Genomic DNA, 19,900 nt, shown 5'->3' with positions numbered 1-19,900 from the left:
AATATCAAATAATTTGTCCTTGTGCATATAGAGAACTTTTTTTTTTTTTTTTTTTGAGACTGAGTTTCGCTCTATCACCCAGGCTGGAGAGCAGAGGTGCCATCTCAGCTCACTGCAACCTCTACCTCCCGGATTCAAGCAATTCTCCTGCCTCAGCCTGCCAAGTAGCTGGGACTACAGGTGCCTGCCACCAAGCCTGGCTAATTTTTGTATTTTTAGTAGAGACAGGGTTTCACCATGTTGCCCAGGCTGGTCTCGAATTCCTGACCTCAGGTAATCTGGCCGTCTCGCCTCCCAAAGTGCTGGAATTACAGACATGAGCCACCACACCCGGCCTATAGAGAACTACTAAAATAAACTAAAAGAGGGCCGGGCGCGGTGGCTCATGCCTGTAATCCCAGCACTTTGGGAGGCCGAGGCAGGTGGATCACGAGGTCAGGAGATTGAGAGCATCCTGGCTAACATGGTGAAACTGCATCTCTACTAAAATTACAAAAAATTAGCCAGGTGTGGTGGCAGGCTCCTGTAGTCCCAGCTCCTCAGGAGGCTGAGGCAGGAGAATGGCATGAACCTGGGAGGCGGAGTTTGCAGTGAGCCGAGATCACGCCACTACACTCCAGCCTGGGCAACAGAGCGAGATTCCATCTCAAAAATAAATAAATAAATAAAAAAGAAACTAAAAGAGAAACTAATTCTTAGAAGTGTAAAGTCCACTCAGCTTATCTGGCTAGTCATAATTGAATTAATGTGTACTTTATTATAAATATACACAATTTATGCATAGTTCCATATTGGTAATTATTTTAAAAATGAGTTATGAAAAGTCCAAATGCTAAGGAAGTTAAAACCATCGTAAGATTGCATCATTCATTTCTCATAATCATAATTCATAATTATGATCTGTAACTCTACAGAGGCAGGGGAAATGCGGAGGTAAACAGGGCAGCTAGAAATCTGGTGGAAAGTGCGTGCTGGTTCCAGGGGGACTGTCCTCCAACATTTTATTTAGAATAGCTAATCACTAATTTTCTAATATCGCTAAGGTTTTGCGGTAGAACCAAGCAAGCCTTCTTTGTATGTGACTCAGCACAAGTAGAAGAGTGATATTACCATTAGCTTAGAATGTATTGTGCAAACATAACTATGCATGCCCTTCCCTGGATGGAAATGAAACTCATTCTGGTGAAAACCAGTTTGGCAGAGTATCCTCCTTGCCAGGCAGTAACTGGTGGAGACAGACTAAGCTTTTGCTTTTTTTTTTTTTTTTTTTAGTAACAGTGCTGCTTGCCCCATTCATACTTTTTCTGTTCACTTTGTTAAGATTCACTTGGTATCCTAAGCCCTTTAATTCTTAGTGCCAAACTTAAATTAAAATGGATTTGTTCATTACTCCTGATGACTCTTAACATTGTAGGCTATTTAACAATTCAGGTCTTCACAAGCCTTGCACTAGCACTGACCTTTGCCTCAACTACAGCTCTCCCCCAAAATGTAGGACCCTTTCCATTCACAAGTGCATCCACAACCACTATACAACTTTACAGATTTTGGAATACAAAGGCAGCATTACTTTTTTGTCCCTGGGTTTAAAAATAACATGTACTTCAGCTAAAATAACTACATGAATGGCCAAGAGCCAATATAGGAATGGGTTTTCCACTGTTAAAAAGACCAAAATTGGCCAGGAGCGGTGGCTCACGCCCGTAATCCCAGCACTTTGGGAGGCCAAGGTGGGTGGATCACGAGGTCAGGAGATCGAGACCATCCCGGCCAACATGGTGAAATACCGTCTGTACTAAAAATACAAAAAATTAGGCGGGCATGGTGGTGGGCACCTGTAGTCCCAGCTACTCGGGAGGCTGAGGCAGGAGAATGGCATGAACCTGGGAGGCAGAGCTTGCAGTGAGCCGAGATGGTGCCACTGCACTCCCTGGGCGACAGTGCGAGACTTCGTCTCAAAAAAAAGGGCCAAAATTTCTGGGAGAAAACATTTCTGTAGCTGAACCTAAGTACAGTAATAAAGAAGTATATATGTTGAAACTTTTCAACCTTAAAAACTCAGTGTTGGCTACAAGCTGATTGTAGTCTCAAATCTTTTTTTTTTTTTTTTAAGATGGGGCCTTACTCTGTTGCCAGGCTGGAGTGCAGCGGCGCCATCTCAGCTCCCTGCAACCTCTGCCTCCCGGGTTCAAGAGATTCTCCTGTCTCAGCCTCCTGAATAGCTGGGACTACAAGCACCCGCCACCACGCCTGGCTAATTTTTGTGTTTTTAGTAGAGATGGGGTTTCGCCATGTTGGCCAGGATAGTCTCGATCTCTTGACCTCATGATCCACCCACCTTGGCCTCCCAAAGTGCTGGGATTACAGGCGTGAGCCACCGCGCCCAGCCTAGTCTCAAGTCTTAGTTGAACTTTTTTTTTTTTTTTTTTAACCCCTCTCTGGTAGAATCATTTGGATAGGGATTTGTGTATGGTGTTAACTGTGGAAGTTCTCATTAATTTGTTGTTCTTGGTATTTTAAGATGTTAGGGTTATATGTGAACATTTTAAGAATTATATCAGGAAATTGGCTGGGTGTGATGGCTCATGCCGGTAATCCCAGCATTTTGGGAGGCCCAGGCGGGTGAATCACCCGTGGTCCGGAGTTCAAAACCAGCCTGGGCAGCATGGTGAGACACCATCTCTACTGAAAAAATAAAAATTAGCCGGATGTGGTTGCAGGCACCTATAATCCCAGTGACTCGGGAGGCCGAGGCATGACAGTCGCATGAACCCGGGAGGTGGAGGTTGCAGTGAGCCGAGATGGCTCCATTGCACTCCAGCCTGGGCGACAGAGCAAAACTCTGTCTCAAAAAAAAAGAAAAGAGGCCGGGCGCGGTGGCTCACGCCTGTAATCCCAGCACTTTGGGAGGCCGAGGCGGGCGGATCACAAGGTCAGGAGATCGAGACCACGGTGAAACCCCGTCTCTACTAAAAATACAAAAAATTAGCCGGGCGCGGTTGTGGGCGCCTGTAGTCCCAGCTACTCGGGAGGCTGAGGCAGGAGAATGGCATGAACCCGGGAGGCAGAGCTTGCAGTGAGCCGAGATCGCGCCACTGCACTCCAGCCTGGGCGACAGAGCGAGACTCCGTCTCAAAAAAAAAAAAAAAAAAGAAAAGAAATATTTCAGGAAATCAAATGAGACCTTCCTCGTATTGTATTTGGAGAAGGAATATCCGCAGGAAAGAACAGATCTGGGCTGCGTTCTGTGGTGCTCGTACATTATTGAGCAGGGTCAGCTCTCTGTCAGTTTTCTTATATTTTTACCTACATCCAGCCTCGTTAGAATATCATACGAATTTTATTTTATTTTTCGAGACAGGGTCTCGCTTTATCGCCCAGGCTGGAGTGCAGTGGCACGATCTCACTGCTACCTCCGTCTCTTGTGTTCAAGCGATTCTCCTACCTCAACCTCCTGAGTAGCTGGGACTACAGGCACCCACCACCATGCCCAGCAAATTTTTGTGTTTTTGGTAGAGATGGGGTTTCACCATGTTGCCCACGCTGGTCTCGAACTCCTGGGCTCAAACACCCCACCTCCCTTGGCCTCCCAGAGTGCTTGGGATTACAGACATGAGTCACCACGCGTGGCCTGTAAGAATTTTCAATATCTTTAAACTAAATTAAAATACCTTTTAATTAGAAAGTAGCCATGTGCTAATGAAATTATCAGATTTTGAAAATGAGTGAAATCTCAGAGTGCTAATGGGGATGTAAAATGGTGCAGCCATTCTGGGAGAAAAAAAAAAAAGTCTGGCAGTTTCTTATAAAGTTAAACATGTGCCTACCATGTGATGCAGCCATTGAACCCCCAGGTTATCCTAGAGATGTGAAAGCGTAAGCTCACGTAAAAACCTGTACGTGATTGCTCATCGCAGCTTTGCTTAGAATTGTAAAAACCTGGAAACAAGCCAGGTCTTCTTCAACAAGTATGTGGATAAACAAACTAATATATCCATATCATGGAATACTAATCGCAAAAAAAAACAAAAAACAAAAAGTGGCAAACTACATCTAACAACTTGGATACATCTTAAGGCATTGTGCTGGGTGAAAAGGGCAATCTTAAAATGCCACGTACTATACGATTCCTTTTCTGTGCGTTTTTTTGTTTTGTTTTTGTTTTGTTTTGTTTTGTTTGAGATGGAATCTCGCTCTGTCACCAGGCTGGAGTGCAGTGGTGCAATCTCAGCTCACTGCAACCTCCGCCTCCTAGGTTCAAACGATTCTCCTGCCTCAGCCTCCCAAGTAGCTGGGATTACAAGCAGGCACCACCACGCCCAGCTAATTCGTGTATTTTTAGTAGAGGTGGGGTTTCACTATGTTGGCCAGGATGGTGTCGATCTTCTGACCTTGTGATTCACCCTCTTCGGCTTCCCATGATTCCTTTTTTTGTTTTGTTTTGTTTTTGAGATGGCGTCTCACTCTGTCGCCTAGGCTGGAGTGCAATGGCATAGTCTCAGCTCACTGCAACCTCTGCCTCCCAGATTCAAGCAATTCCGGCCTCATCTTCCTGAGTAGCTGGGATTACAGGCACATGCCACCACGCCTGCTAATTTTTGTATTTTTTAGTAGAGATGAGGTTTTGCCATGTTGGCCAGGCTGGTCTTGAACTCCTGACTTCAGGTGATCTACCCAACTTGGCCTCCCAAAGTGCTGGGATTACAGGCATGAGCCACTGCGCCCGGCCATGATTCCTTTTATATAGCATTCTCACAATGACAGAATCATAGACTGAGCTCAGGAGTTGCCAGAGGTGAGGACTGGTGAGGAGGGCGTGATTATGAAGTAGTGGCACAAAAGAGGCATGTGTGTTAGTGGAACAGTTCCGTATTTTACTTGCGGTGATGGTCGTAGCAATCTACATGTATGATAAAATTTCATAGAAATGATGAAACCTGGCCAGGCACAGTTTCACCAACATGGCGAAACCCCATCTCTATTAAGAATACAAAAATTAGCCAGGTGTGGTGGTGCGTGCCTGTAATCCTAGCTACTCAGGAGGCTGAGGCAGGAGAATTGCTTGAACCCGGGAGGCGGAGGTTGCAGTGAGCTGAGATCGTACCACTGCACTCCAACCTGGGCAACAGAGCAAGACTCCATCTCAAAAAAAGAAAAAGGAAATGATGAAACCCTACCCCAAAAATGAGTGACACAAAAAGAGGGAAAATCCAAATACCTGTAGTTTAGTTAATAGTACTGTAGCAGTGACAGTTTCCTGGGTTTGATGATATACTATGGTTATAGAAGATACCATTGCAGGAAGCATACCTGAGAACTCTGTGCATTATTTTTACAACTCTTAGGAGTCTTAAACCATTTCAAAACAAAAAGCCCCAAAACAAAAGAATTGAAAAGAGATGACAGAAATAACAGCTGTGGACATACCAGCCTGGACAACATAGCAAGACCCTGTCTCAAAATAAAATAAAATAAATTTTTTAAATTACCTGGGCATGGTGTCACATACCTCCCAGCTACTCGGGAAACTGAGGCAGGAGGATCACTTGGGCCCAAGAGTTTGAGGCTACAGTGAGAGGTGTTCATGCTGCTGTATTCCAGCCTGGGTGACAGATCAAAACCCTATCTTAAAAAGAGAGAGAAGAAGGAAGAAAGGAGAGAAGAGGGGAGGGAGAGAAGGAAAGAAAAAAGAAAAGCAAGGAAAATAAAAAGAGCAGCTGTGGCTACGTACTGAGGCTTCACCAGCTTGTAGAGAGGATCATGGGGGAGTTCGCTGGCTCTGGGGCTTCCTGGCCACAGGTTGTGCGTAGGTGCCAAGCATCTGACTGCCTCTAGTGACGCCAGGTGAGTGGGCTTCCAGGCAGGCATGGGAGAGACACCTTGTGTATTTTATTTTCTTCCTTTTGAGAACCCATTAAAATGATGGCAAAGGAGTTAAAAACAAAACCCAATAAATCCACAGTGCAAAAAGACCTGGGAAACATCCACTGACAAGAGACCCAAAGGAATCTGGGGTGATAGAAAATGGACAGGGTGTGCTCACTGACCTCAGAGGGCCTGAAGAACCTGGGGAAAGGAGTCTGATGGGAACTGAGCCGTTCACCCTAGGGGCTACAGAGGCTGAGGACTGGGCCGCAGAAGGTGGGGGTGGGAATCGGAGTGTGGTGCACAGGGTGGCGGAGCTCCTGGCTTCCCTCCCATACCCCAGCCACCACCAGCAGCTCCCTCTGCTTGGCAGAGCAGAGATTGAACCTCAGGATAATCTGAGGTGCTCTAGACTTGGAAACAGCAGCCAAGGGTGGAGGAGGCAGAACTCTGAGCTGAAAACAGAGGAATTCCCTGAAAATCAGCTGCGCACTGTCCAGTCCCGGCCCCCTTCCTGACTGGGAAAGCTGACCATCCGATGATTGTCCCCCACCCAATGACAGGAAATTAGAAAGTTCTCAGCAGAAGCCCAGTGGCCCCTGATGACTGCAGAGTGGCCATTCGCTCGGAATGAAGCCAGCAAGTCAGCCACTACCCTGGGCACACATCCACAGCTTCCAGCCAGCAGTGACGGGCTGCGCTCCTAAATACGAACTGACCATCAGGGATCACCACACGTTTGAAGAGAGTTTCTAACATGAAAGACAGGGATATCAAACAGTAAAAGGTAATCGGGAGATGATATGGGAACTGGAATAAAACACACCAAAAAATTACAGTTCAGACAGAAGAAGATACTGCGTCTATAAAACAAGAACAGGAGGGTACTTTTAAAAAGAAGCAATCAAAAGGCTGGGCGCAGTGGCTCACACCTGTAATCCCAGCACTCTGGGAGGCCAAGGGGGCCAGATTGCTAGGGCTCAGGAGTTCTAGACCAGCCTGGGCAACATGGCGAAACCCTGTCTCTACCAAAAATACAAAAAATTAGCCAGGCATGGTGGCGCATGCCTGTGATCCCAGCTACTTGGGAGGTTGGGGCAGGAGGATCACTTGAGCCTGGGTGGCAGAGGTTGTAGTGAGCCAGGATCACACCACTGCACTCCAGCCTGGGCAGCAGAGTGAAACTCCATCTCAAAAACCAAACCAAAACAAAACAATCAAGAAACATGACCATGCTCTGAGAAATTAAGGTATATCAAATTAAAAAAATAGAATTGGAACATAAAGTTGAGGATATCTGTTTGAATTGTAGAACAAAAATACAGAAAGCAGAAAATCAAAAAAGGGTAGAGAATAAATCCAGGATATATAAAATCTTCATCAGAGTTCTAGAAAGAATGAAGAGACAAGAAATAAAACAGGAACGATATTTGGACCTAAAGGACATAATTCTCCACATGGCTAGGGGTCCCACTGAGTATCCAGTAAAATAAATAAATAAATTTTTTTTAAAAACACACACTGGGACAGACCATGGTGCAATTTCAGAACACAGAAATCAAGAGAAGGCTTCCAGAAATAAGCTTTAAAAAAAAAAAGTCACATCGGAAGAACTGGCAGCTGACTTCAGCAGACCCAGATGCTAAAGACAGTGGAGTAATATCTCGCTGTCTCTCTTTTTTTTTTTTTTTTTTTAAAGACATTGCCTCACTCTGTCACCCAAATTGGAGTGAAGTGGTGCAATCACAACTAACTGCAGCCTCAAACTCCTGGGCTCAAGTGATCCTCCCACCTCAGCCTCCCAAGTAGCTGGGACCACAGGCACAAGCCACCACACCTGGCTCATTGTTTTTATTTTTTGTAGTGATGGGGGTCTCTATATGTTGTCCAGGTGGGTCTGGAACTCCTGGGCTCACGCGGTGATCCTCCCACTTCAGCCTCCCAAAGTTCTAGGATTACAAGCGTGAGCCACCACGCCTGACCAAGTGATGTCTTAAAAATTCTAAGGAAACTAGTTTCAATCTACTCGGCTCTACTCAGCAAAACAGCAAACAAATGTCAAGGTAAAGGTAATTTCAGACACATGGGGACTCAGATTTACCTCTCACGTGTCAGTTCTTAGATCATTTTTGGAGCGTGATCTCCATTTTGGAGAAAGAGGAAGATGTGGACCTGGCTGACAAGAGTCCTGCCACAGGCCACCAGGAGGGCCATGCTAGGGCGACCGTGACAGTCAAGCCACACTGAGCAAGGTGGTGGAGAGTCCTCAGAGGAAGTCGAGGGAAAAACGGAATGGGCGATTAGCTGAGAGTTTTATACACTGGAAAAATAACACCGATAGGCCTCAGCCAAGTCTAATACGGCATGAGGACAAGTTTAAGGTAGATAAACAGGAAACTAAGCAAAAGTAGCGGGGTGGAAAGAAACAATTATCCATCCTAGGAAAAATAGCCAGGCTTTACCGAGAAAAGGAACCGTCAGCCTTAGTACAAAGTCATAATGAACACTGATTCTAGATTCATCAGGAAATTGCCATCTAATTGCACAGAAAGTCCCCTGGAAAGGAAGACCGAGAGGTATAGAGACCCAAGACCTCATCTGCTGTCGTAGGAAGCTGCAGTTACTCTCCAAAATCAAAAAATCAAGAATATTAAATATATATATATATATATATTCAAAACTGTAGTAATAAATACAAAAATAGGAGCGTAGTTGAAAGTGCTCTTTGGTGTAAGACCAGGGCTATGGAAAGGTCAAGGCATGGGTTGTTTTTTGTCGTTATCACTGTTTGATTAAAAACAAGAGTCATCCTGTTCCCTGTCTCCTCCTGATTCGTTTATTCTGAAGGGTATGTGTGTAAAGCACCTGCCTCTTTGAATGTTGCCTAGTAGTTCATTCTTTTTTGTATCGGTCATCTATATAAATGGAGTATGCTTTTGGGGAAGGAGTCGATGAGACTTGAATGATCTCTTTGGGGTGATTAATATCGTGAAGCTTATTGTTCCTGGACGGAACAAACACAATCGCCACATGTTGTGAGTCGTGAAGTCTGAGTACCATAGGAATGACTTATTGTCTGTACTTCAAAGTTAGGGTATTTTAAAATTTAGACCCACATCCCAAATAGTTGTTTGTCTTATACTTATTCTAGCATTTGTCTTTATGGCTTTCTAGTGAGACAGGAATAACACGTGTTAAAATGAAACCTGGCCATGGCCTGCACCATGAAATCTGTGAGAGGGAAACTGTGCCGTCTCATCCTTAGCTGTATGTGCAGGGCCTGGCCCATGGTAGTTACTCCACATTTCCTCAGTGAATAAACTAATCACTGGAAAAATGCCAGGGAGGCGGGTGTGGTGGCTCATGCCTGTAATCCCCGCACTTTGGGAGGACAAGGTGGGCAGATAACCTGAGGTCAGGAGTTCAAGACCAGCCTAGCCAACATGGCAAAACCCTGCCTCTACTAAAAATATAAAAATTAGCCAGGTGTCAGCCGGGCACGGTGGCTCATCCCTATAATCCCCGCACTTTGGGAGGCCAAGACGGGCAGATAACCTGAGGTCAGGAGTTCAAGACCAGCCTGGCCAACATGGCAAAACCCTGTCTCTACTAAAAATATAAAAATTAGCCAGGTGTCAGCTGGGCACGGTGGCTCACGCCTGTAATCCCAGCACTGTGGGAGGCCAAGGCAGGCAGATCATGAGGTCAGGAGATGGAGACCATCCTGGCTAACACGGTGAAACCCCGTCTCTACTAAAAATACAAAAAATTAGCCAGGTGTGGTGGCGGGCGCCTGTAGTCCCAGCTACTTGGGAGGCTGAGGCAGGAGAATGGCATGAACCTGGGAGGCAGAGCTTGCAGTGAGCGGAGATGGCGCCACTGCACTCCAGCCTGGGCAAGAGTGTGAGACTCCATCTCAAAAAAAAAAAAAAAATTAGCTGGGTGTGGTGGTGGGCTCCTGTAATCCCAGCTACTCAGGAGGCTGGGACAGGAGAATTGCTTGAACCCGGGAGACGGAGGTTGCACTGAGCCGAGATTGCGCCACTGTACTCCAGCCTGGGTGACAGAGTGAGACTTCGTCTCAAAAAAAAAAAAAAAAAGAAAAATGCCCGGGACACCCAGAAAGAAGTTTCCAGGCAGGCCTGTGTCCTGGGGCCATCAGCAACATGCCACCAACGCCCCCTTCCATGTCCCTCCCCGCCCACACCCCTATAATTAGGCAAAGTAAAAACAAAAATTCCTGGAAATTTCTATTCAATGGATAGAAATTTATTGAAATCTATTCAAAACATTGCCTTTGTAATTAAATACAGATAGCTGATCCTGCACTGGCGTTCCTTAACGTTGGAATGAGAACCATTAGCAATCCACTCAAACCCAAGAGGATGCCAGGCCCACAGTCCCTGCAGGGGAGACATGAATGCCTGCTGCCATCCGATTATAGCAGATTCCAGGCAGCTCCTTGGGAAACTGAGAACTGCCAGGGTTACGGGCACCTTGCCTCCTGCGAGCCCTGTTCCACTGGGTAAGGGAATAGGTGTTCTTCATGGTTTTTGCATCAGCATTCATCACTTCGTAGACTGTGCTGTTAGGCGTCCATAGCTATCCTGGGCCGCACAGCAACAAAATCTGAAGATGATTCGGTTTATCATTTGTTTATTTTATTAATTTGTGTGTTTTGTTTGGCAGAATGTTATGGAACAGTTCAATCCTGGGCTGCGAAATTTAATAAACCTGGGGAAAAATTATGAGAAAGCTGTAAATGGTAAGTCTTTTTCTGAATTGGTTATATATAAAGCCACTCAGTAAATATTTAATTAGTTTCAAATGCTTAGTATTGAATTTTTAAATACTTTTAAGTGGCAAAAATTGTTTACAACGAATGCAATCTACACAACTTTGCAATGACCGTACACAATGATGTTAGCGTATTTGAAACAGGTTGATTGAATGAAAGCGAGGCTACTCTTAAGTGATGTCTTTTAACTATAAAACCGTGCTTTCTGCTTTTTAAACCAAATTCTTAGTAAACGAACAAATATAAAATGTGTACATAAGACATTTATAAGTTAGTGTCCTACAGCACAGAAATTACTCCCCTTTTATGTATATAAAAGAATTTCTTGTCTTTAGATGTATCACGTTTTTCATCCTTTTTTCCCCCAATGTGTCACTTTTGATAGTAACATGAGAAACATTACTTTTAGCCTGAATGAAATTAGCTGAACGTGGTGGCGCGCGCCTGTAGTCCCAGCTACTCAGGAGTGTGTGGCGGAGTGATCACTTAGGTTGAGGCTGCAGTGAACAGTGATCATGCCACTGCACCCCAGCCTGAGCAACAGAGTAAGGGCCTGTCTCAAAAAAGAAAAAAAAAAAAACTTTTTTTTTTAGCCTGAATGGAAAAACATCTAAATTAAACGGTTGGACTTAGATTCTCATGTCAAAATCTATGCTTCATTTAAAATGAACTTGAGTATTGGTGTTGGCCTGTCTTTGTGAACCAGAGTTGTTAGTTTAAGAGATTTGCGTGTAGGAAGCTGATACGCATTTTCCTCCTGAGAGGCGAATGTTATTAAAACGCATCAGTGATCACCTTAAAAACTTAAAATGCTGGCAATCACCAAATTCTAACATGGTCAAGACAGTTCTCCCCCAAAATGTAGCAAGTGTCACCCCAAAACATTCAGACCCCAGTTTCATCCTCTCTGACGGTTCTACTTACGTCACCAAGTAACATAAGTAGAAATGTAGTTTCTGACAGTTAGATTTGAAGACAGCGTCAGATCAAGTTTTACATCTTTTTCTTATCTCTTCTTTCTTTCTTTTTTCAGAGTCTTGCTCTGTCACCCAGGCTGGAGTGCAGTGGAGCAATCTCGGCTCACTGCAACCTCTGCCTCCTGGGCTCGAGCAGTTCTTCTGCCTCAGCCTCCCAAGTAGCTGAGATTACGGGTGTGCACCACCATGCCCGGCTAATTTCTGTTTTTTTTAGTAGAGACGGAGTTTCACCATGTTTGCCAGGCTGGTCTCGAACTCCTGACGTCAGGTAATCCACCCTCCTCAACCTCCCAAAGTGCTAGAATTACAGACGTGAGCCACCACGCCCGGCCTCTTAGGTATATTTTTTGCCATACCACACCTTTGGTTGCTCCCTGTTGATATTTTGAAAATAAACCTGTGGCATCACACACGCTTAGCATGAACCTGCCCCAGGAAGGGGCATGAGCTGGCTAGACTGTGAACTCTGGGTGAGGAGGAACATCGTTGTGTGTAGTCACTGGAAAAGTAAACTGCTCATTCACTCTCTTCTGCCTCGCTGTGCTTTCGGGGATTTCAGCGGCAGGAAGTGCAGCAGGTCTGGGATTTTGCTCCCTTGCCCTCCAGCAGTCCCTGTGACTTCTGCAGGTGCCCCCGTCCTCCAGAGAGCCAGAGCCATGCACTTCTGACTCTCTCTCGAAGATTGCTTAGTCACAAGGCCACAAAGTCATTGCTTTAGATGTCCTTGTGAAGGAAATCACTGTGACCTGCAGTTTTTTTTTGTTTGTTTTTGTTTTTTTCTTTCTAGCATGAGCTGCCTCTTTTTTTTTTCTTTCTTTCTAGCATGAGCTGCAGAGTTTTACAAGGTGAGCCAGTGAGCTGCCTACAGCTTAGCTTCCTGCTAACAAGGCTTCTCCCCAAAGGGGTCTCGCCACTTTAGCACCTCCTGGGGAGGGAGTATTCTGTGCTTCAGAAAGTATTTCCAGAATTTCTGCAGGCCATCTGGTCGTGCCCCTGCTGAAGCCATTGAGAAATGTAGGTAAATGTGTAAAGACCTTGGTGAGAATTTGGAAATAGTTGAGGCTGCTAGGTGTGCAGTCCACAGTTATGTTAGAACACAAGGCAGGCTGGGCGTGGTGGCTCATGCCTGTAATTCCAGCACTTTTGGAGTCTGAGGCAGGAGGACAGCTTCAGCCCAAGAATTCGAGACCCCATCACTACAAAAAAAATTAAAAATTAGCTGGAGCTGGACACAGTGACTCACGCCTGTAATCTCAGCAATTTGGGAGGCTGAGGTGGGCAGATCACCTGAGGTCAGAAGTTGGAAACCAGCCTGTCCAACATGGTAAATCCCTGTCTCTACTAAAAATACAAAATTTAGCCAGTCGTGGTGGCACACGCTTGTGGTCCCAACTACTTGGGAGGCTGAGGCAGGAGAATCACTTGAACCTGGGAGGCAGAGGTTGCAATGAGCCAAGATTGTGCCAGTGCACTCCAGCCTGGGCAACAGAATGAGACTCGACTTCAAAAAAGAAAGAAAACCTATCTCAAAAAAAAAGTTGGGCATGGTGGCATGCGCCTGTGGTCCTACCTATCAGGAGGCTGGGGTGGGAGGATTGTTTGAGTCCAGAAGTTCGAGGCTACAGTGAGCTGTGATTGTACCTCTGCACTCCAGCCCAGGAGACAGAGCAAGACCCTGTCTCAAAAAATAAAAATAAAGAATCTAGGTCTATAGGTGAATGGCTAGTAGCATTGTACAGACCAGTGTCACAAGAATTTGAGTGGTGTGGGTTGGTGTGGACTGGAACAGGGCGGAGGCCCTGCAGGAGCTGAGCTGGCTGCCAGATGTTAGGTTTCAGCAGGCAGACACTGCCACACGCATAAAAGACAGCAAGTCAGCCGGGCTCGATGGCTCTCACCTGTAATCCCAGCAAATTGGGAGACTGAAGCAGGCGGATCTCAAGGTCAAGAGATCAAGACCAGCCTGGCCAACGTGGTGAAGCCCCATCTCTGCTAAAGATACAAAAATTAGCCATGTGTGGTGGCAGGCACCTGTAATCCCAGCTACTTGGGAGGCTGAGGCAGGAGAATCGCTTGAACCCAGGAGGTGGAGGTTGCAGTGAGTAGTTGCACTACTGCACTCCAGCCTGGCAACAGAGCAAGACTCTGTCTCAAAAAAAAAAAAAAAAGTAAGCCAGGACCTGGGGTCCACACTGGCATGGGTGGCACACTGTTGGGGAGTGGGCGGGATAGGGTCAGATCACTGTGCACTTGAATGCACACGTCAGAGCTTGTTATGCTGTGTCATGCTGCGTACCTCACTGCCCCCAAACATAGTGGCTTCAGACAGCAACAGCTGCTTATTTCTCCTGTAAAGGCAGGGCAGTTCTCCAGACCCTCGGGACTCACTCCTGCACCTGCAGTCTTCTGTGGCCTGTGCAGGGCTGTGGGCTGGATGCACCCCCAACAATGGGGTCTTTCCTCTTCAAGGAGGCCAGATGCGGTCTTCACTCCATAGCAGTGGTGTCCTAAGCATATAAATCCCAGTGCCAGCACCTCTCAAGCCCCTGTGGGAGTCATGCTTGCTGATAACCTGTGGGTCAAAGTGGGTACCATGGCCACACCACTTGGGTAGGGGACCACATACGCTGGGAATTCTGGGAGGTGTGATTCCTGGAAGGCCATTACTGTAAAAATCTACCTCACGGGCAGTGGGAGGCCACCAAAGGCTTTAAGCAGAATGTTCACCCAATGAAACCATATTTTAAAGAAAAATTATCAGGTAGATGTGCATAGATTAGTCTAGACTGAGGAAGTAGTTGGCCAACCACTAAAATAGAACTACACTAGGTATTGTGGCTCATGCCTGTCATGCCAGCACTTTGGGAGGCTGAGGTGGGAGGATCGCTTGAGCCCAGGAGATCAAGACATCCTGGGCAACATAGTGAGACCCTGTTTCTAGAAAATAAAAAATTAGCTAGGTGTGGTGGCATGCACCTGTAGTCCCAGCTACTCAGGAGGCTGAGGTGGGAGGGCCGCTCGAGTCCAGGAGGTTAAGGCTGCAGTGAGCTATGATCACACCACTGCACTCCAGTGTGGGCAACAGAGTGAGACCCTGACTCTTAAAAAAAAAAAAAAAAAAAAAAGAACTAATATGCCTCTTTCCTTAAAACAATAAGTAGTAGAGAATATCTTAATGTGCTCACAAAAGGGAGGCAAAAAGTATTAGTTATCTCTTCTGGCTAAATTTGTAATTTTCAAGTTGCCTTATCATAGCAAAGATATTTTACAAGACCGAGAAGGTTACATGGTTTTCAATGTAAGTCAACAGTTAATGAAAAATTGTGATTTCATGTGTGGATGCAAACCAAACATTTTCTTTAAATACTGTGTAATCCTGCATACCATTCCACCACTAATTTGCTTTTCAGATTATCAGTACTTTACAACTTAAAATCTTCATACTAAGATGTTACGTCTTACAACTTGACAGTTTCCTGGCTACACACCTTGTTTTTAGGTGGAGTCACTTCTTTCTTAGTTCGAGCCGAGACCAAAGAGTCAGAAAGCACCATCATTTAGAGCTGAGGAAGTGAAGTGCCCAGCCAGAGCTGTGTGCCTTCCCGCTGACTCAACATTGACCTTGGGTATGTCCCAGAATATCTCCACTCTGCTGCCCTTAGTGCAGCGGGCTGATGACATTACGAACCATGTCTCAACATCATTGGCTGGATTCACTAAGTATATATATAAATGCTAATTGCTATTGTTCTTTTTACATTTACACTTTAAGGTTATTCTGAGTCTTACAGTAGTACAGTAGCTAGAGTTTGCATTTCCTAAAGTTGGATACATATATAGTAAAAACCATAACTTATATATATATGTAAATATGTATATAAGTTATATTTTATATATAATATATATGTATTCATATAAAATACATATTTATATATTTTTTTGAGACTGAGTCTCACTCTGTCACCAGGCTGGAGTGCAGTGGTGCCATCTCAGCTCACTGTAACCTCTGCCTCCTGAGTTCAAGCGATTCTCCTGCCTCACCCTCCCGAGCTGGGGCTACAGGCATGCACCACCATGCCCAGCTAATTTTTGTATTTTTAGTGGAGACAGGGTTTCACCATGTTGGCTAGGATGGTCTCAATCTCTTGACCTCGTGATCCTCCCGCCTCAGCCTCCCAAAGTACTGGGATCACAGGTGTGAGCCACAGTACCCAGCCATAAATTTTTAACTCTACAATAAATCCTCAAGTAGATTAATTTGCCAGAAAAAAAAAAAATACTACTGTCTTGGCTTTTCATACCTTCAGCTGGACCTGCATATGAATTAATTCTGTGGCTCACAACTATAATCCAAGCACGTTGGGAGGCTCAGGCGAGAGGATGGTTTGAGCCCAGGAGTTCACGACCAGCCTGGGCAACAGGCTGGAATACAGTGGTACAGTTGTGGTTCACTGCAATCTTGACCTTCTGGGCTCAAGCGATTCTCCTACCTCAGCCTCCTGAGTAGCTGGGACTATAGGCATGTGCCACCACCACCGTGCCTGGCTAGTTTTTTTGTTTGTTTTTAATAGAGATGGAGGTCTCCTTATGTTGCCCAGGCTGGTCTTGAACTCTTGGGCTCAAGTGATCCTCCTACCTCAACCTCTCAAAATGCTAGGAGTACAGGTATAAGCCATTGCACCCAGCCCCTTCATTTTTTTTTTTTTTTTTTTTTTGTTATTAGCCAGGAATGGTGGCACGTCCCTGTAGTCCCAGCTGCTCAGGAGGCTGAGGCAGAAGGATCCTTTGAGCCCAGGAGGTCAAGGCTGCAGTGAGCCATGATTGTGCCACCGCACTCCAGCCTGGGTGAAAGAACAAGACTCTGCCTCTAAAAAAAATAAATAAAATAAAATCCACCTTGTTAAAACAATTGCCTGTTATACATTGGGGCATTGCAGCTGGTGTAGCCTCTAGGATTCCCAAGGGCTCCTTTAGCTCCAAAACCGTGTGGTCTCCAAAGCTCCAGGAGAAACTGATTTCTGTGTGAAACCAATCTTAGAGTAAAATTCCAAATAAATGCTTTTCTCCAAAATTACAGTAACCAATCTGGGTCTGTATCATACACCTTCAGTACCTTCAAATCTAGATTGTAAAGTGAAAAAAGTGTATTAGCAGCTTCCATTTGTTTGTCCGTCGCTCACATTCTTAGGGCATTTTAAGGACGAGCAACCTTTGTTTCAGAAAGGGTAAGTAATTTGCCCCAGGAGGTCACGTAGTTATAATTTAGTCTTCAGAATGAGTTTGAAGGGGGCAGTATTATTTTTAAGATAATTAGAACCCACCTTGTAGCAATAAAAGTTTTCCTGTCTTTGCCAAAAAATAAAAAAATGTAGAAGATTCAGTTGTTTTTTCAGACAATTGTATTGCTTTTTGGAAAGATAATATATTTCAAATTTCATATATTCTCTCCTGGCAACAAATAGGTTGATTGGTTGTGGCTCAAAATGTCTTTTTCAATAGAAAAATGAAACACTGCCATCAAAGGACCAGACTGCTAGACCACCTCACACAACTCCTCCTGACTAAGAATGTTGCAGACCTGGAGTGCTGGAGAAGAACTAGCTCAGAAAACAGAAGGCTGGAGAGGATGTGTTTCTTTTTTTATTTTTATTTTTGAGACAATATCTGGCTCTGTCACCCAGACTAGAATGCAGTGTCACGATCTCAGCTCACTTACAACCTCCACCTCCTGGGCTCAAGCGATCCTCTCACCTCAGCCTCACAAGTAGCTGGGACTGCAGACACACTCCACCATGCCTGGCTAATTTATGTATTTTTTTTTTTTTTTGTAGAGGTGGGGTTTTACCATGTTGCCCAGGCTGGTCTCAAACTCTTGAGCTCAAGCAATCCTCCCGCCTCAGCCTCCCAAAGTGCTGGGATTACAGGTGTGAGCCACCGTGCCCAGCCAAAGCCCTAGTTCAACGTTAGGAACACATCCACTCTGAAACTGGCATCAGGAGCAAGCAGAGCCTTCTCTGGACCTTCAGCCCCTGCTGCTGAAGGTTCCCCGGGGCTGGGCAGAGACGAGGATCTCATGTGACTGTCCCTTGGCTGGGGGGCCTCCACCCCGGTGCAGCTCTCAACACAGGCCTTACCTCCTGAGAGCCACACCTGCCACGGCCCAAACCTTGTGGCCAGAAGGGACCGAGGGGTGTTTGGAAGAAAACTTGTGTCGCTTCCTCCTTTCCTTGTCTAAGTGACGATTTTGTGTGTCGCCTTTCGTGTCTAGCTATGATCCTGGCAGGAAAAGCCTACTACGATGGAGTGGCCAAGATCGGTGAGATTGCCACCGGGTCCCCCGTGTCGACTGAACTGGGTGAGCCATCTGTCCCTTTACACGTAAACCCCACTTGTCATCCCGTGAACCCCGATAGAAACGCATGGGACGGCCCAGTCCAGAACAGAGGAGAGATCTGGGCCAGCATGCTGCGGTTCTGCTTCACCGCGGTCTGTGGAAATTGACGCTTAGTCGGAGGGTGGGCCGGGGCTGGTGCCGGAGGGCGATTGGAGGCCTTGTTTTCTGGCCAGCCTCCCTGCTCTCCTAGGAACTTGAGCTTTTGCCCTGGGTGCCTGGGCTCTCACCCTTCCCCCTGGGAGTTTGACCTACATTCCTGATGGGCGAGCAGGGCCTCTGGGGCCTCGGGCTGCGGCCGGAGTGTTTCCTGTGACTCACCTAGTAGAAAATCCAACTCCTTTACGTTGCTCTCTTGGCCCTTGCCTCTTCCCTGGTTGCTTTCAGCTGTGATTTTTCCGGTTCTGCTGGTATGAATCGCTCTCCTGTGCAGGCAGAGAGGGCGGTCACACCCCGGGCAGTGCCTGCTGCCGAGGGGATCTGGGCTTCTGTTTACAGAACACTTCACTGTCAGCAGGGAAAGGTGGGCTTTTAAAACAGCCCCACACAGCACCCTCATTTAAAAAATGTGTTGAGTATGTTTTATTGTACAAAAGGTAAAATTTCTGGCTTGACCGGAGGAAAAATCATGGTAAAGTGTGTGTGTGTGTTTAAAGAAAAGTGCATCCATGTCCAGTTAAGAAGTAGGAAGGGGAAGCAGAGGAGTGGGGGGGCATCACCAAGGGAGGGTGCAGGCAAGCCACATGGTTTCTCGATGGAGCTGTCCTGAGGGTTTTTAGGATTGTTTGGGAAGCTCTTAACTGACCCATAAAAGACAGGAACAAATGAGAGGCCTGACAGTGGAGTTGGGGAGCTGGGCTGTTGGGTGCAGAGGCAACCTGGGTCCTCACGGTCTCTGAGGACTTGGCACTTGAGTTTATAAAGCCATAGGCACACGGTAGACCGTATGCTGAAAGTGATGTCCTGTTAGTGAATAAATCAGTACTGCCAGAAAGAGATCTAGATATTTTTTATTTTTATTTTTTTTTATTGAGACAGAGTCTCGCTCGTCGCCCAGGCTAGAGTGCAGTGGCATGAGCTCGGCTCACTGCAACCTCTGCTACCCAAGTTCAAGTGATTCTCCTGCCTCAGCCTCCTGAGTTGCCAGGACTACAGATGCCCGCCACTACCCGGCTAATTTTTTTGTATGTTTAGTAGAGACGGGGTTTTGCCATGTTGGCCAGGCTGGTCTCGAACTCCTGACCTCAGGTGATACTCCTGCCTCAGCCTCCCAAAGTACTGAGATGATAGGTGTGAGCCACCGTGCCCAGCCTATATTTATTTATTTATTTATATATATACACACACTATTTTATATTTATTTATTTATGTTAGAGATGGGGTCTCTCTGTGTTGGCCAGGTTGGTCTTGAACTCTTGGCCTCTAGTAGTCCCCCCGCCTTGGCCTCTCAAAGTGCTAGGATGACCGGCCTCACCCAGCCCAGTACTGCTATATTTAATGGACTCAATTACATTCAGAAGTTTTCCAAAATCCTGCCTGTGCCCTGGTTGGTGCCATAATCCTGCATGTGCCAGCGAGGACTGAACCGTAGTAACTCTGTTCCAAGCACGATGAATGTAATAAAATACGGAGGTTGCTGGATGTAGACAGAAGCAGACAGCAAAATCTAGGATGTTTGGGGGAGTTGTTGAGATGATTATAGGGTTCCAAAAATAGCATAAATAAAAAGTAACATCCTATTGGTATCATGCCTCAGAAAGAAAACATGCGTGACCCTTACATTAAAACATATGGCGCTCCGACTCACCACACCCAGTTTGCCTTTTTAATGTTTTATGGGTCCTGCCACTGTTTAAATAAGACTTCTGC

The 19,900-nt window shown here is 45.9% G+C and overlaps 1 protein-coding gene across 2 annotated transcripts in view; it reads left to right on the top strand.

The window, feature by feature from the left end:
- Positions 1 to 19,900, top strand: part of BAIAP2L1 (BAR/IMD domain containing adaptor protein 2 like 1) — a 113,889-nt gene that overhangs the window by 28,729 nt on the left and 65,260 nt on the right. For both annotated transcript variants that reach the window (XM_045389471.3, XM_074034441.1), the window contains exons 2-3: positions 10,555 to 10,630; positions 17,909 to 17,995. In XM_045389471.3, coding sequence (XP_045245406.2) covers positions 10,555 to 10,630; positions 17,909 to 17,995 — 163 coding nt within the window. The remainder of the gene's footprint in view (positions 1 to 10,554; positions 10,631 to 17,908; positions 17,996 to 19,900) is intronic.

Source organism: Macaca fascicularis, chromosome 3, assembly GCF_037993035.2.
Source record: "Macaca fascicularis isolate 582-1 chromosome 3, T2T-MFA8v1.1".
In the NCBI taxonomy this organism is placed as follows: Eukaryota; Metazoa; Chordata; class Mammalia; order Primates; family Cercopithecidae; genus Macaca; species Macaca fascicularis.
This window is presented reverse-complemented; position numbering and strand designations above follow the sequence as displayed.